Source organism: Danio aesculapii, chromosome 6, assembly GCF_903798145.1.
Source record: "Danio aesculapii chromosome 6, fDanAes4.1, whole genome shotgun sequence".
Taxonomy (NCBI): Eukaryota; Metazoa; Chordata; class Actinopteri; order Cypriniformes; family Danionidae; genus Danio; species Danio aesculapii.
The window spans coordinates 56,170,746-56,189,292 of record NC_079440.1 but is presented as its reverse complement, the minus strand read 5'-3'; the positions used below and the strand labels follow the sequence as shown (position 1 = coordinate 56,189,292).

General features: G+C 36.8%; 1 protein-coding gene across 1 annotated transcript in view; it reads left to right on the top strand.

Moving 5' to 3' along the window:
• cacna2d2a (calcium channel, voltage-dependent, alpha 2/delta subunit 2a) overlaps positions 1-18,547 on the top strand; it is a 243,083-nt gene that overhangs the window by 165,652 nt on the left and 58,884 nt on the right. The window contains exons 10-12 of the mRNA XM_056460753.1: positions 1,379-1,489; positions 4,625-4,703; positions 15,390-15,439. Coding sequence (XP_056316728.1) covers positions 1,379-1,489; positions 4,625-4,703; positions 15,390-15,439 — 240 coding nt within the window. The remainder of the gene's footprint in view (positions 1-1,378; positions 1,490-4,624; positions 4,704-15,389; positions 15,440-18,547) is intronic.

Sequence of the window (18,547 nt, the reverse complement as noted above, 5' to 3'; positions counted from 1 at the left end):
TTTTTATTGTCTACAGAACAAATCACTGTTATACAATGACCCAAACTTGCCTAATTAACCTAATTAATCCTTTAAATGTCACTTTAAGCTGAATACTAGTATCTTGAAAAATATCTAGTTAAAAACGTATGTACTGTCATCATTGCAAAGATAAAAAGAAATCAATTATTATAAATAACTATGTTTGGAAAGTGTTGAAAAAATGTACTCTCCATTAAACACTATTGTCACACTTCAGAAAACTGAAGTCATTGTGGTTGGGAACAGAGATGCGGTTCTCATGGTGAGTGCGCACCTTGGCTTTAAGGATCAAACAACAAAAAATAAGGTCAAGTATCATGGTGTGACTCTGGAGTTTCAGTAGTCATGTCAAAGCAGTAACTAAATCAGCATACTATCATCTCAAAAGCATTGCAAGAATTAGATGCTTTGTTTTCAGTGAGAAACTTGTTCATGCTTTTATCACCATTAGGATGGATTACTGTAATGGTCTCCTCACTGGCCTTCCCAAAAAGACAGTCAGACAGTTGCAGCTCATCCAGAATGCTGCGGCCAGGATTCTGACCGAAAGTAGAAAATCAGAGCACATCACACCTGTCCTCAGGCCTTTACACTGGCTCCCAGTTACATTCAGAATAGAATTTAAAGTATTAATACTTGTCTATAAATCACTAAATGGCCTAGGACCTCAATACATTACAGAAACGCTCACTGAATACAAACCCAACAGATCACTCAGATCTTTAGGATCAAATAAATTAGAAATTCCAAAAGTTCAGTCAAAGCAGGGTGAATCGGCTTTCAGCTACTGAACGCCCCCACTGCTGGAATCAGCTTCCAGAAATGATCAGATGTGTTCCAACATTAGGCACATTCAAATCAAGTCTGAAAACACATCTGTTTTAGATGTGCCTTTACTGAATGAGCACTGTGCTATGTCCGACAAACCACACTATTTTGTCTTTCTTTTCTTTTTCATTCTTTTATAACCTGTTTTAACACATTTTAGCTGTATTTAATCATTGTTAATTCTCTAAAATGTGTTCTTGTTTCTTTTCTTCCTGTTCATCTAAAGCACCTTGAATTACCATTGTGTATGAAATGTGCTATATAAATAAACTTACCTTGCCTTGCCTAAACAGAAATTGGGGAACAAAATATACAGGGCGGTTAATAAATCAGGAGGGCCAATAATTCTGACTTCAACTGTATGTCAGTGCAAACACTTCTGAAGCATATTATGTGTGTTGTTATTGTTTAAATATTCATTGCAAGGTTATAGAGTAAAAGCACAAGGGTTTTCCAAAAATTTTAAGCGGCAGTTTGTCACCCTCAGAATGAATGTACAGTATGCTCACCCTGTTTGTGCTTCTCATAGGACACCAGCGCTCCTCGAGCAAACTGCAATAAGATGATCATGATGTTCACAGACGGCGGCGAGGATCGAGCTCAGGACATCTTTGAGAAGTACAACTGGCCCAACAGAACAGTGAGTCGAGATGATTCAGTGCAAAACGTATCAGTGACAAGCAGATTTTCGTCCTCTCTGAAATTGAAAATAGCATGTGATGCAACTAAATCACAAACAAGGGCAAAACTTTACATGCTCAAATGAAACCATACACTTTGTCTTTTCAGTAATTCTATCAGTATTCTATTCTTACAGTAAACCATAGTTAATAGGTTAGTCATCCACTGTATGTATGTAAATGTACACTGCAAAAACGCTTTGTTTCTAGTCCAAATAAGGAACATTTTCTAGACCAGTAGAAAATATAGTCAGTTTCAGAAATAATGTCAAAATTAAGTGAGATTTATTTTAAGAAAAACACTCACTTAATTTGGACTTTTTCTGAAAATGTTGAGCTTGTCTAAAAAATATTTCTTGATTTAACAATATTTGGCAACCCAGGCTCATTCTGAAAACGTAGTCCAGTGGACGTGTCTGGAAACCGTGAAATACGTCCCAGGAGGTACGTATTTTTGCAGTTTTTGTTTTCGCGAATCTACGAGAGGCCGCTGCGTGTGCTTTTTTATATCTTAAATTTCTCTCGCGAGTGCCGTTCGTGGTAGCTGTTCTTGCATAAAACCCACCAGAGGACGCTGTCGACCGAACGTCTGTCTGACTGACTGAATGACTGGATGACTGACTGGCTGGCTGACCAATCGACTGACCCACCCTCCTCCTTCCCTAAACCCAACCAATTTTATCGATTGACCCGCCCACCCACTTACTTTCCTAAAACAAAAGCCATCCAGAAAAAGAAAAGCCCTTGTCTGATTTTTTACCAAGTTTTCAAATTTTACCACATTCTCACCATGTAACTCACTCGTTCATTTTATTTTTTAAATTCTGTTTTTGTCTTGCCTGATTTCTGGACCCGATTTTCCGCAACTCGAACACCATCGACGTTATGGTCATCTCCTCTCTGCGTCTCAAGTCCGCCAACGTACACGACGAGCTAACTGGACAAACTGGTTGCAGCAGGAAAGCCCTCCACATGGGGTAAGCGGTCAGCCGGTAAGCGCGAAAAGGAACGGCGTCGCATCACCCCATAGTGTTCATTTAATAAAGTGAAATGCAGCCAAACGTATCCCCGGCTACATAATTCGCGGTCTCCAGAAACGTCCGCGGGACTACGTTTTCAGAATGAAACTGGGTTGATATTTTGACATTTAGACTAGAAAAAAATACAAAAACTCTAAGTAAGAAAAGCCTTTTTTGCAGCCAGTTTTGCACTGGTTATGTTTACATGGACATCAATAATCCAATTACTTGCCTTAATCTGAATAAGACAATAATATGATTAAGGTGTTTACATGAGTTGCCTTTCAGGATCCTTTTTTATATGTTGTAGCACAAAATTCGATTAATGTCATTGCATCACCTCACTATCCACATTCCCTATCCACTTTCACTTTTTTTCAGGAACATTACATGCATGTCCCCTGTGACAAACAAGATATTGGATGTGAGTTTGAACTGCTGGAAGAGTGTAGTTTAAAGGTTCAAGAAACCCTCAAGTACTTTTTTTGAGATTTTAACAGACTTGTGTGTTATGCATCAGTTAAGACAACGTTAGCACCAGTTAGCTTTAATTGTGGGGGAAACTGGATAATGTTGAGCTTTTGTCAGCTAATTTCATCTTCCGGGTTTAAAATGATTTTGATTTTTGTAAATAAATCAAACCAACACGTTCATATTAGTCAATAATATTACTGTAATTAATTTTAAAACTGAATAAATATAGATTTACACAAGTAAATAGGAAATAAGGATGGGCTAAAAATCTAGGGAAAATCTGTAGAATTCTGCGCGCGCAGATTGCGTGTGGGCCTACGTATCGCAAATCTGCAAGTGGAGGGATGACGCGTCGGTTTCTCATTATTATTCATAGCGGAGTTTTCTTATCCTATGAGAAGAGCCTGCTTCTTAATTATTCATGAATGCGCATGCTTTCCGAAGGCAAGACACAGACCTGCCTGTGCCAAGCTGTTAGACCCTATGTTGATGACTGGGTGAGATCGCGTCTACGGACCCACGGCACACAGTATTTAGTCGTTCATGAAGGGTCATATGTGTTTGTTTCCATGATCCACTGGGTTTGTTGCATGTTTTTCCCCACGATGCTGTAAGGGCTGATACAGCAAAGCTGTTTGTGTGCAGCAAGCATTTTTGTCGGGAGAGCAGTACAAGTATGACGGAGAATGGCAGACTTTGTCTTTTATCAGTGAAGATCATTCACATTTAGACACATCGCCATGCTGCTGGCATCCTCCAGATTACCAGCAGGGCTAATGATTGAAATAGGCAAGGCAAAAGACCTGCTGCACTGAGTCTGCATTCAGACCCGGTGATTGAGGGAGAAGTCCTTATTTATAGTGTTTACATAAACACGATTATCTTTATAATGATATAAATTGTGGTTGTGTGTATATGAAATTACAAATAACAAATGTAGCAGGGCATTAAATTACTGTTTATTTCTGTGCATTTTAACTTTGTAAACTATAAAATCATGGGTCTCCTCACGGTTTGTGTCTCATTTTGTGAGCCGACTGACAACAGTTATTCGCTCCCCTCCTTCTCCCCTGCTCAACTTGCCACGCCCACTCCTGCCTCTGCTTGCAGAGCTCCACGGCCATCATGAGTCAGTATTTGAAAAAATTCGGAGATAGACTTGAAATGAAAGTGGGGGGTTTCATGACCCTTTAATGGAGTTTGTTACTGCACGCTATATGGGAAAAAACCAATGCAGGTGTTTGTGGTCCTTTTCTCACTCAATAGGTGCAGAGAATAGTGTCAAACAGCCATGTGTATATTTTTCCTGTCGCAAAATGCGGCAAATCCTACATGACGGTAATAGTTTGATTGTGGTGTTTACATGTCTGTACTGCACTTCAATAATGCGACTGAAATCAGCAGACTCCACATGTCTTAATACAATTTCTGTTTAGTTCGATTATGACCTTAATCTGATTAAATTAATTAAAAATCGCTGTTTACATGCTAGACTCTTAATCAGAGTATTGTTTTAATCAGAATAAAATCAGATAATTGGTGTCCATGTAAACGTACTCAGTGTTGTTGTATGTGATCTAAAAAAGCCTCCTCTATCCACAGGTGAGAGTTTTCACCTTCTCTGTGGGTCAGCATAACTATGACGTCACTCCCCTGCAGTGGATCGCCTGTTTTAACAAGGGTAAGAGAGTGGGAAGAGAGCATGTGCATGTGGATGTGATATCTGAATTACCTTTGTACAGGGTGAACCATTTATATGGATACACCTTAATAAAATGGGAATGGTTGGTGATATTAACGTCCTGTTGGTGGCACATTAGTATATGTGAGGGGGCAAACTTTTCAAGATGGGTGGTGACCATGGTGGCCATTTTGAAGTCGGCCATCTTGCATCCAACTTTTGCTTTTTCAATAGGAAGAGGGTAATTTGACACATCAAACTTATTGGGAATTTCACAAGAAAAACAATGGTGTGTTTGGTTTTAACTTAACTTTATACTTTCATGAGTTATTTACAAGTTTCTGACCACTTATAAAATTTGTTCAATGTGCTGCCCATTGTGTTGGATTGTCAATGCAACCCTCTTCTCCCACTCATCACACACTGATAGCAACACCGCAGGAGAAATGCCAGCACAGGCATCCAGTATCTGTAGTTTCAGGTGCTGCACATCTTGTATCTTGCTCCCAAGTGAACCATGCTCAGGCACACTTCTTCCAATCGGGCACACTCTGCATTGTTTGCGTGTTGCAGCCTACGTAATTTACGTAGGTATTTGCGTTTTTGGTGGGACCATAGACATAATAAATACTTTATATTTATATTAATATAACATATAAAATTATATTAAATAACAATTAATGAATAATATATATTAATTTATTATCTATGGGCAGATGCACGGGCTGGGCCGCTCGGAGGTTAATTCTGGGCTGCATGTGGCCCGCAGGCCGCCATTGAATAGCCATGCTTTAAATTCTTTAAAACCTTCTTTTCTATATTCTTTCTCTGTAAATACCTCTGTTTATAACCATTTACCATAAAACTACTAAACTCACAGAACAATCATGCGTCTGTTATTTGTATCATTTACATTGTAACAGTTACACTTGACACCAATTTCCAATGTTACTCTCATAAACTTTACACATTAGCAAATATACAACCAATATATACGAATAAGTCATTTTCTGTTCAATTATCACATACTGAGTAAAATACATATTATTTACTGGGGAGTCAGTTATAACAAACATAACTCAAACCAACTGTCATTTTACCGGTACTTTCATCTGAATCACGCTACTCAATTAACAACTGTAAAAAAGCTATTAACTTTAAAACACATAGGAAATGTGTACTCACATGTTTTTACATGAATTATAATAAACATATTGACTTTTTATGAGACATACCTGAATTATCAGGAGAAACAAAATCACATTGAGACTTCAGTGTCTTTCCCCAGGCGCAGCATAGTAGCATCTGAAGTAAACACAACGAGTATCGCCATGGTAACCCACAGCGCAAGCTTTCTTAACTGCTGATGTTTTTTTGTTTCAAACACGGTAATTAGTAGTGATAATAAATGACTTTTGACAGTATATAAATAAATAAATAAATACATAACTAAACAAACATTAATATTGTGAATACACAATGGTGTATCACATTTGGTTAGGAACAGTTTGATGGATCATTCTTAGAACACCTTAGTAAACACACCCTAGCAGCTTAAACCAGCCTAGGCTGGTTGGCTGGTTTTAGCTGGTCAACCAGCCTGGTTTTAGAGGGGTTTTGTCCATTTCCAGGCTGGTTTCCACCATTTCCAGCCTGGTCTTAGCTGGTCAGGCTGGGAGATGACCAGCTAAAACCAGCTCGACCAGTCTAGCCAGCCAAAACCAGCTATGTCCAGTTTAAACCAGGCTGGTCAAGGTGGTTTTATCTGGTTTTAGCTGGTCATTTTCCAGCCTGACCAGCTAAGACCAAGCTGGAAATGGCTGGAAACCAGCCTGGAAATGGCCAAAACCCCTCTAAAACCAGACTGGTCAACCAGCTAAAACCAGCCAACCAGCCTAGGCTGGTTTAAGCTGGATTTTTCAGCAGGGGCAGCATTCAAAAAATGTTTCCAACAAACTGACAAACACATGGCAACACCCTAGCAATTACATATCACCCTAGCAACCTCCCAGAAAGCCATTGATATCTTTTAAGAATGTTCAGAATATCAACAGCCTATCAACATATCAACAGCCTAACAACAACATCAAAGAATGTATCACGCTCATTGAAACACCCTAGCAACAACAAGGAAGACCCAAAGTACATTTGCTGTTGTTTAGATCAGATTTAAAACAGCAACTTTCACGATTTATAACACCACCAAGAGCTTGCGTGTAATCCCGGTCAACAGCGCTCGAGTACTGTTGACCTGTCTGACCTAACAAGTTAATTCCTGGCCTGTAGCGCAAACACTCACTCTCTCACTCTCTAACAATCATCCCTCTCCAGCTCTCTGATTAGTTAATAACCAACGGTGGCTGAATACTTCAGAGACCCCCGCCGTCCTCCTCCTGCTAATTAATTAAGGGAAGAGGAACTGCCGTCGCAGCGATAACCACGTCCGCAACTTCTCCAGCCAAAAAAAAAGCGCTTCCACTTAAGGATTAGCCCTCCGCGCGGCCATGTTCTGCGCTGTAATGACTGGCAGTGAGGGGACGGAGTCTGGCACAGCAAGCAAGACGCTTTTTCTCAGCGGACTCCATCTCCACCGCAGGCTTTCATTTCGCTCGCCCGTATCACAAAGTGGCAGAGAAACGCCCCTGACATCCGCACAAAGACCCCAGCGGGCCTTACGTGTATCTGGCTGAAAGCATGCTAGATTCGCTGGCTAATAACGTCTCCTCCTCCAAACATATGCAGATCGCTCTCTGACTGGCTTGTTAAGGATTGCGTGGGATTGTCTGCGTCTTATTGTTTTGTGCAACATCTCACGCAGACAAATGGATTCAGCGTTTTTGTAATCATGACCAAGTCAAGGGATCAGACCGGCGGCAACAATGAGAGACATGTTTGTTTGACACGGCTTAGCGCGAGTTGTCACTCCACCGGCTGTGTCTCGTTCACACTCGGCTGACACAAACAAAGTCTCATATGGCCGCCGCTGAATCACAGCCAATTCCCAGTCTCTTTGATTCACAGCAACTCGTTGCATTGATTTGATTAGATTCTCTCTGCCGTGCTGATTGGTTTGACCCTCAGACATCTTCTTTTTTTCCTTTATGGGTTTTAGTTTTTACACTCTGATTCTCTTGACTTTGATACGCTTCTAAAGACTTTTAAATCATTTCCGATTCATTAACTGGACTGGATTTGACTTTCTTATCTGCAGTGGTTTTAGAGGCCGTCTCCTTTTAAACGGACGCTTTGGGGTTCAACACCACCAGTTACACTTTATCGAATCTATCATTTGTGTGACATGATGGCATTTATCACAGACAATCATTGTGAATTATCTATCAGAAGGCTGCAGTTTTAAGTATAAGCCTGTTAAAACAATGGTGTCAGAACGTTTTTGTTTGAAACGTTGATTAGAGAAGTGGAAAATATCCATAAATATATTTTTATGGACTGTTTTTATCATGTGACTATTTATTACATGTTTTATAAATATTAATGAATTCATATATAATATTTATTTATAAATAATTGCATATTAAAGGAAGTGTTTGGGTTTATTTGTATGTATGTTTGAGCAAAATCACATGAGTAGCAGTGCAATATGGCTGTATATCGACACTGCTGGGAGGTTAGTGCCCCACCAGTGATGATATACAGCTATATCTCACTGGTACGAGTGTGATATTGCGTTTATACAACAGTTCGACGGCATATTTGTGTGTTTAAAAAAGAAACTCAAACACAGAGGGCTCTATTTGCGCAAAGTCTAAAGCGCAGGGCGCAAAAGCATTAAGGGCATGTTTGAAAAATCTGCTCTGGTCTAACAGGGTTGAGCTTATTCACTTAATGAGTTATAGGTGTGTTTTGAGAATAAAACAGAGTCTCATCTCCCATTCCCTTTAGGAGTCAGTTGCGTTGCACCATTTGCTCATGTTCATGACGTACTTTGTAAGTGGAAAAACTGAATGCTTCACTAGCAAGAAAACAGTTAAACAAAGCATCAGCAGAGCGAGAATGAGCCTCCTCATTCTTTACTTTCACTTTCACTCTCTTTCGTGGATAAGGAAACGTGTTCTACGCACAGACATCCATTAGCCTACATGATTAATTTTGTTTGTTAAGCGCAAAGACTTTTTTTTTTTTACTATTTCTAAATTTAGTTCTAATTTCCAGCAAACGAATAAATGAACAATAATAATAATGAAGTGAGTTATATCCAAATGAGTTATATCCTAATACACATGCTATGCCCCATATGGTCCAAAACCTGACAGGTGGGCAAATCTAAGCTTGTTTTTAATAAAACTAATATAAATATACAAATAATAAATAATTCTGCTAATAATAATAATAATAACATCATTCAAAAGCAAGTTGTCATGAATAAACTGAAAAAGCCCCCCGAGATGAAGGCATGAAGGCAGTGGTAAATAATAGAAAATAATAATTTTTGTTATATTTTATTCCTTTAATTCTTTTTCATTTATAAAGATATTTGTGTATTGCTTTACATCCTGTGTGTATTAAGCAATTTGTAAGCAAGGCGCACAACTAATGCGCTCTGCGCTGGACTTTAAAGCTGCTCTCAGCTGATCTATTGTACAGTCCATTTTAGTTCCTCAAAATAGCAACGCACCAACAATGTGCCTTAACACACATCTTTTCTGGACCGAAACACCCATTAGTCAACGAATTCGCGCAAATGGATTTGCTAATTAAACAACGTGGCGGAAAACAGGACAATTATGGTCTGAAATTAGCAAGACGTCAAAAAATACCAGTGCGCCTTATTGCGCCAAGAGTATTATGGGCCCAGAGAGTCTCAAAAACTTTTTTGTACGAGGAAATACTTTCTTCCACCATTCATTCACATCTGTAGCTGACTGTCAGAACAGGATAAACCATTTCTCGTTCACTTAAAAGTAGTATTTTTATGATTCTTTAGCGTAATGTCTTAAGTGATGACAAAACAGGTGATTTTGCTGACATTTTAAGATTATAAGGCTGAACGACTTGAAATGCCATCAGTCTACAGAGATTTCTCAGTATGTTGCAATTGGGATATCACACTAATTAACCCCAAATAAGCCTAAGCAAAGCAAACACTAGTTTGAAACATCCTCTGAAAAAAAAGGGTTTTCTCCCCTAAGGACTTATTATGCGATCTCTGATGCCATCTTGTGGTGGAACATCAACCGTCTTTGCTCTGCTCACTATGACAGGCTGATGGCCGCCAAAGCAATGCATCTCCGTAATTATGAATATTTAAAATAGGCATTATCCTTGTAAATAAACTGCATAGCTGCAATCTAAACAACTACATTATTGTCTAAAAAAGCCTCAAAGTACATTATGTTGTCCAACAGCTGCAATATTTGTCAAACTGTAGTCCTCTGCTCGCCACTTGTGTGGGCAGAGTAATTCACAAGGGTGAAGAGGCTGCACATGTGCTGATATTACTTTAATATCTCACGGCTATCAGCCAATCAGATTCAAGAACCAGACAGAACTGTTGCATATTTATTATTACTTTTTTCCCCAATTTCTGTTTAACTGAGAGCAGATTTTTTCAGCACATTTCTAAACAAAATAGTTTAATAACTCATCTCTAATAACTGGTTTATTTTATCTTTGCCATGATGACAGTAAATAATATTTGACTAGATATTTTTCAAGACACTTCTATACAGCTTAAAGTGACATTTAAAGGCTTAACTAGGTTAAATAGGTTAAGTTAGGGTAATTAGGCAAGTCATTGTATAACGATGGTCTTTTCTGTAGACTATCAAAAAAAAATGTAGCCTAGAGGGGCTAATAATTTTAACCTTCAAATGGTTTTTAAAAAATTAAATGCTGCTTTTATTCTAGCCGAAATAAAACAAACAAGACTTTCTCCAGAAGAAAAAATATTATCAGACATACAGTGAAAATTTCCTTGCTCTATTAAACATAATTTGGGAAATATTAAAAAGAAAAGAAAATCCAAAGGGGCTAATAATTCTGACTTCAGCTATATGTATATATAATTTCTTCATAAACTTAAACAAGTGTACTGGACTTCTTGTTGTGTACACTGATTTTTTTTTCTTCTACTTTTAAACCCTCTAAAATCCATCACTCTGTTTACTTTTTATAATAAATGATTTACCGGTTTTAAAGAGTTGTTCAAAATCACTCCATTATTTTGTTCTGTACCTTGACATTTTACCTCAAATGTTGCCAGTAGAGTTTGTCTTATACTGAACCCATGACATTTCTTTAATACATACAACAGAATACCAAAAAAAAAACAGATGGGTTTTTCATAGCCAGCTTTTATCACTTCTGGTCTATGGAGATTTGAACCTTACACCCGACCTCAACGTTAATGATGGTTTCAGTTCAAATGAGCCACAAAATGTTGCTCCTGAAGTCATCAAGACTGAAATTGTTCTGTGACCTTTACAGCAGTAATGGTGCAATGAGCAAAGGCTGAACGGTGAATAATTTCAGCCATGCTTGGGTTTTTCATCATACAGATAATTAGAAAAACACAGAAAACCTGTTTAAAAAAATAATCATATTCAATTCTATTATTTTGTAACAAATTGGTAATTCTGGGTTCTCAGTGTAACGGTGACCATTTTAAGATTTTATTGACTCTACGTGTCACTGAATTCATGAATTTGTGTTATTTAAATAAGGTTAGCTTGAATTGAATATTGCTCCATTACATAAAATGCATGTTATTACATTAAACTAAAAACATTTACATTGACATTTACATTATATTCAGTGTATATACTTTACTGACAGCATTTGAAGCGTAGTATCAGGATTTCTCTGTCATCTGTAGATCAATCTAACGTGCTTGACTTGAAATCACAATAAAAGTCTTTTAATAAACATGGAGAATTATGAAATTCAACAATAGCATTAGCTACGTAAGCAAGAACAGACAAAGAGCAGCGCGAAACAGAGTATGTATAGTAGTCAACATTTAAAGTGGTTCAAAACCTTTCATCAAAGTTCCTAAAACTACTGAACAACACGAATGTTGACTATTATATAAAGAAAAAACTAAATAAGACACTGGTGAGGCTAATCGGAAAACAATGCTTCTATAATGTGTATATGAGTAATTAAGAGCAATCTGAATGACATAAACACTCAATAACATAGAACACATACAAAGGATACACAAAAAAGTAATTCTGACCAGATCTTCACTCATTATTCAATTATTATGAAAGTAAGCATTGGGTTATAATCAGTGATGGGAATACCGCCGCTATAAATAAAAGGCGTTACTAACGGCGATACTTTTTTTAGTAGCGAGTAATCAATTGAATTACTGTTTCCCCCGTTACAATGCCGTTACCGTTACTGACAATAAATGCACGTTACTATAATTGAGAACACTGTAGTGGTTTTCATGCAAGCAGCGTGTTTGACTCAGTATGATGTAATAGTATGATAAAAGACCGGCACTTCAGAAGGTCAACGCCCACTTTTAAAGCATATTCTCTTTAGCCCTGCTCACCAGTGCACACATGGACACTGTAAAAAATTCTTGCTGCTAAATAGTTTTTAATCAAATGAACTTTTCTAGTCATCTCAACTTACATCAGTCAAAGTATCAAACCTTAACTTTAACCCTTTTCTAACTTTGCACAGCTAAAAAAATGTAGTTGAATCCTGAATAACTTTTTAAAATAAGTAGTGCTGGGCAAAAATCAATTGCGATTAATCACACACAAAATAAATGTTTGCTTTGACATATTATGTTTGTGTGTACTGTGTATATTTCTTGTGTGTATATATCAATACACACGTGCATGCATATATTTGAGAATATATATAACTAACAAAATTGTTTTGTATAGTTGTGTTTCTATGTATGTGTGTGTACCACATATACAGTTGAAGTCTAAAGCCCTTTGAATTTTTTTTCTTTTATTTCCCAAATGATGTTGAACAGAGCAAGGACATTTTCACAGTATGTCTGATAATATTTTTTCTTCTAGAGAAAGTCTTATTTGTTTTATTTGGGCTAGAATAAAAGCAGTTTTCAATTTTTTTAAACACCATTTGAAGGTCAATATTATTAGCCCCATTAAGCTATATTTGTTTTCGATAGTCTACAGAACAAATCATCGTTATACAATAACTTGCCTAATTACCCTAACCTGCCTAGTTAACCTAATTAACCTAGTTAAGCCTTTAAATGTCACTTTAAGCTGTATAGAAGTGTCTTGAAAAATATCTAGTCAAATATTATTTACTATCATCAAGGCAAAGATAAAATAAATCAGTGATTAGAAATGAGTTATTAAATCTATTATGCTTAGAAATGTGTTGAAAAAAAATATCTATGTTAAACAGAAATTGGGGAAAAAATAAACAGGGGGGCTAATAATTCTGACTTCAACTGTGCATAATGCATAAATGTTATACACACACACACACACACACACACACACACACACACACACACACACACACACACACACACATACACACACACACATATATATATATATATATATATATATATATATATATATATATATATATATATATATATATATATATATATATTGTCACAATCATCAGCGATCTAATCCTTGCAGATCGCTGTAGAACTACACATCTCTCACTGAACTGGACTACAAATACCATCATGCACCTCACACACACCAGTTCCTGATTTCCCCTGATTACACACACAGCTGGAAACTCATCATGGACTAATTATCTGGACTTTATAATAACCTCTCTCACACACACGCTTGTTATCAGGGCCGTGCATAGGGGGGTGGCCCGGTGGCTAGAGCCACTGCCCCTTTGCACTCATTGGCTGAGGTGCCCCTCTTGCTCAAGCGCCCACAACACCCCCCCCCCCACCCCTGCTCTTCACTTTGCGATCGCTCAACCCCCCTGCTCTTCACTTTGCGATCGCCAAATCCTTCCCCGCTCTTCACTTTGTGATCTCTCAAAAAAAAAACACCACCCCGCTCTTGACTATGCGCTCATGCTGAGCACCTGCCCCTGTCACGGTTTGTGTACGGGCCTGCTTGTTATCCTGTTGTTAGTCTTGTTATCCTGTAGCATTACGAAATGTTAATCCTGTATAGTCTTTCCGTGTTTTGATCCTGTCCTTGTTTTCCAGTTTTTAATTCTTTGCCACCTGTACTTACCATTCGCCTGTTTTTGACAGCAACCTTGGATTTCCTGTATGCTTCTGTTTGCCCCTGTTTTGACCATTGCCTACATGATTAATCCAATTAATAAACTGAGTGTGGATCTTCAACTCCGTTGTTACCCGACTTACTTTTACAATATTATGTCAAAACAAACTTTTATTTTCAATGCAATTAATCGCTATTAATCTTTGCCCAGCACAAAAAAATAATCTAAAGTAACATTTGTTGTCATTACTTTGTCATATCGTTTTTTACAGTGCAGTGTGAATTGATCAAATAACAGAGAGAAGCAAACACGGAGAATAAAAGATGATACAGTGCTGACAATATTTGAATGCAGCAGTGTGTAGACGTGGGTTTTGTCTGTGTGTGTGTGATTACGTATTCAGAGTCTGTGCTTGAGAGGCTGATTATTGAGAGTGGACACACAGGCAGGGGTCAATACGGCTCACATCGTTATTAGAGACAAGAGCGTCTGAACAAAGAGCAGGACATCTGAGCCGCTGTCCTCCAAATGTTCAGAGCTCACAAAACACGTCCACTTCAAGTCAACGGCCAAACACACACTTTCAACGACATTGATTTCAAGCGTCAAATAATAAATAAAAGCGCAAAAAAGCTTTACATTTTGTTGCCTTCATACACAATCAAGTTTGTTCTCTTTTAGTTATTTTTTTAAGCAAATAGTAGTGACTATCATACTTTTTTAAACTATGATTTAAACATGAAACTCTCTAATGAGAATCATTTGATGACATATTAATACACTCTATTTAAGGATCATGGTGTCATTGGCGTAAATTTCATTTAACAGTAGAGGGGGACAATAAATACAAAATTTCTCATTTTTGAAGGGGACACAAATAATACAGTTAATATTTACTTATAAAGTTATGTCCCCACAGTGAAATTGTCGCTTCTATCATTATTATTGTTTAGGGAAGGAGTGGGTTGATCACTTGGTCAGACAGAGACAGCAATTTGAAAAGCTTCTCATATACAATAAAAACAAGGAATTTCAAGGAATCACGGTGGCGCAGTGGGTAGCACGATCACCTCACAGCAAGAAGGTCGCTGGTTCAAGCCCCGGCTGGGTCAGTTGGCATTTCTGTGTGGAGTTTGCCGTGTTGGTGTGGGTTTCCTCCAGGTGCACAGTTCAAAGACATGTGCTATAGGTAAATTCACTAAGCTAAATTGTTCGTAGTGTACAGTATGTGTGTGAATGCAGGAGTGTGTGGGTGTTTCCCAGTGTTGGGTTGCGGCTGGAAGGGCATTCGCTGCGTAAAACATATGCTGGAATAGTTGGCGGTTCATTCCACTGTGGTGACCCCTGATAAATAAGAAACTAAGGCGAAAGAAAACAAGTTAATGAATTAATTATTTTATTGAAAATCATATTGGTGTCCTATTTGTAAATTGTTACCATGTTAGTCATCTTACTATGTTTTTGTGCAGAGCAAATGTCAACATTAACCAACTGTAAAATTGATTTGTTTAACAGGTTACTACTTTGAGATCCCTTCCATTGGAGCCATAAGAATCAACACACAGGTTAGTCTTTTTGAAAGGCTTATTTCATATTTTTGTAATATTTTGTATATACTGTACATAGAGTACACTGCAAGAAACACATTTCTTGTCTTGTAGTCCAAATATCTAAACATTCTTAAATCAGGAGCATTTTCTAGACAAGTAAAACATATCATCTTGTTTCAGAAATTTTAAATACACTGTCAGACTTTGCTGCAATTTCAGTTATTTACTGCAAAAACAACCAGTAAAATACCACATGTACTCTTTACAGTTCACTGCTGTAATATGCACTGCATTGTGGGTCATTTTAAAACTTTAACAGTAACTTACTACATATTAGGAATTTGCGGCATTCTACCGTAATCTAACGGTAGCACTTGCGGTAACACTTTACAACTACACACTATGAATCATCTATTAAGCATTTGCAAATAGTGAACTCATTATTTGTTAAGCAGTAACTCTACATTAATAGATGCTAGTAAGTAGTTATAACTGCTGATACAAGTGCTCTATTCACATTTAAAATGAGCTTAATGATTGTATTTTTATGTTACAAATCAAATTAAACTCAATTACTAAATTGAGTATTGCATTATTTACAAAATATTTGCATTTAAGAGCAGTTGGTGGCTTTTAGAATTGTTCAGAATGAGTTAGTAAATGATAAATAAACTTCAAATTAACCTTTATATATCTTATTATTCAGGCATATATTAATGGTTACTATGTATGTTAATAAATGCTTTATTAACTCAACTTCATCCAGTTTTGTGATCTAATCTAAAGTAAGATTAAAGTAAGACTATTTAGAAATGCCTTATAAATGACAATTAAAGGCTCAGTATCAAGTGAACAATACATGTTTGCAATCATATCTAAAAATAAAATTACTGTAAACTTAAAACATTGCAGAAAAACAAGAGTGTAAAAATACAATTAGAAAAAAAATGGAAAAAATAAATTAATAAAATTGTATAAAACAACAACAATATAATAATTCAACAATATATTATGATACAACATTTCAATGTTATTTAGTGATGTTTAACCTGTACAGTCATTTTATTTTAGATAATATTGCAAAGACTTATTTTTTATTTGATAGTTTCATTTGGGTATCTTCAAATGAATAGAAATGAATAAAGTTGTTTATTTTCTTTTTTCCTGTTTAGAATATAACTGAGCCTTTAATTGTCATTTATAAGGGATTTATAAAGCATAAACAGTCCTCACTTTAGATTAGGTCACAAAACTGGATGAAGTTGAGTTAATAAAGCATTTATTAACATACAAATAACTATTAGTATACGGCTAAATAATAAGAAATAGTTTATTAATCATTTACTTACGCATTCTGAATGATCTTAAAATAGCACCAACTATTGTTAAATAGCTAGTTTAAATAGCTAGTTTAAATAGCTAGTTTGTAAATAATGCAGTGCTTAATTACATAATGAACAAATAATCATTAGCAATGTATGAAAATACAATCATTAAGCACATTATAAATGTGCTTATAGGTCAAGAATACAACATTTTTATCTGCAGTTATAAACTGCTCACTAACATCTATTAATGTAGAGTTTATGCTTAACAAATAATGAGTTCACTATTTGCTAATGCTTATTAGATGATTCATAGAGTGTATTTATTATAAAGCATTACTAGTACGGCTACTGTAGTTGAAGACACAAATGGGAAATGAAGCACTCAGTCAAGTTTACATTATTTTGTTAATTGGTTTCCACTTTAATGAAAATAAATTAAACAAACTCGTCTTTTGTAGCCATTTAGAAGAAAATGGCATGTTTTACTATAGCTTTTAGCGCAAGGGCGCCGCCATCTTGACATATCACTATATCTGACGTCACGGGGTTGGTTCTGTTCCCTGGCTTGAACAGATACAGTAGAAATGACTGAACACGGAGACTAAGGTCTTATTGAAGCCAGTGCGTGAAGTTGTGGGCGTAAATCGCAGAGCTGGTGCAAAAACAAGTTGTGTCTAATATATACAATAATTATTTATACGTTTTCTATTTTTCTTATTTTAATACTTTTCGTTTGATGCTCTTTGGTCCACTTTCTCATGCTGCTCCAGCACTACCTGATGAGGGGATTTACATTCAAGCTAATGCTCGCTCTTCACAGAGTACAAACACAGATACACGGACACAGGAGAGTTTAAAGCTGCAAAGTTCCGTCGATTTCTCGTCTGTGTTTGCGCTCGTAAACATCAGTGAAGTGCGGCCAACTGATCACTGCCAATCACAGTCATTTCTGTTAAGCACTGGTGAATACTATGGCAAATCAGCGGTGTTGCGTTTAACAGCGCTTAAATATTTCTGGGAAAATTAAGTTTTTTTTATTTTAGTACCGAAGTTCAGTGTCGTGACAAGTCTAATATAGTGAAAGAATCAGTTCATTAACTTGAGATTGATAAATGGCATCTAAAATGTGTGTTTGGGAAAGAAAACGTTAGCTAACTAGTGCCATTTCCCTTAACTTAGCTGAAAATGAGTTCAGATTTCCATTTTTATTTTCATTTTCCATTAAGAACCATTTTCCATTGGTTTACTCGGAGGCATTGAAATTATAATTTTGTGTTGCTTTCTCTTTGCTGATAAGATATCCAGCCAGGTACTCAACATTCTGGTGTGACTCAGGCGATACTTCTGGGTTTCCCACCGCAGCCTCGTTTTCACTTTTGAAATGGCGGCTGCGTGAAATCAGTCTATTACGTCAGAACCGAACCTTGTTGAAACCATGGTTGAAACCCTGTCAGGCAGCATAATACAGAGTGTCGACCAAAGCACATCAAATGATCTGTAATTAAAAGGGAAAAAAAGAAAAACAGAATAAATATATATATTTTTATATTAGACACACATCTGATGCTTGTATTTGCACCAGCTCCGCACTCACAACTTCATGCATTGTGTTAAATTAGGCTGTCCAGTCTCCGTGTTCAGTCCTTTACGTCTACTGTATTTGTTCAGCCGAGGGAACGGAACCAACCTCGTGACGTCAGACAGCAATATTCCAAGATGGTGGCATCCTAGGTCTAAAAGTTATATTAAAACATGTCGTTTTCTTCTGCACAATGGTTACATTTAATCAAGTTTT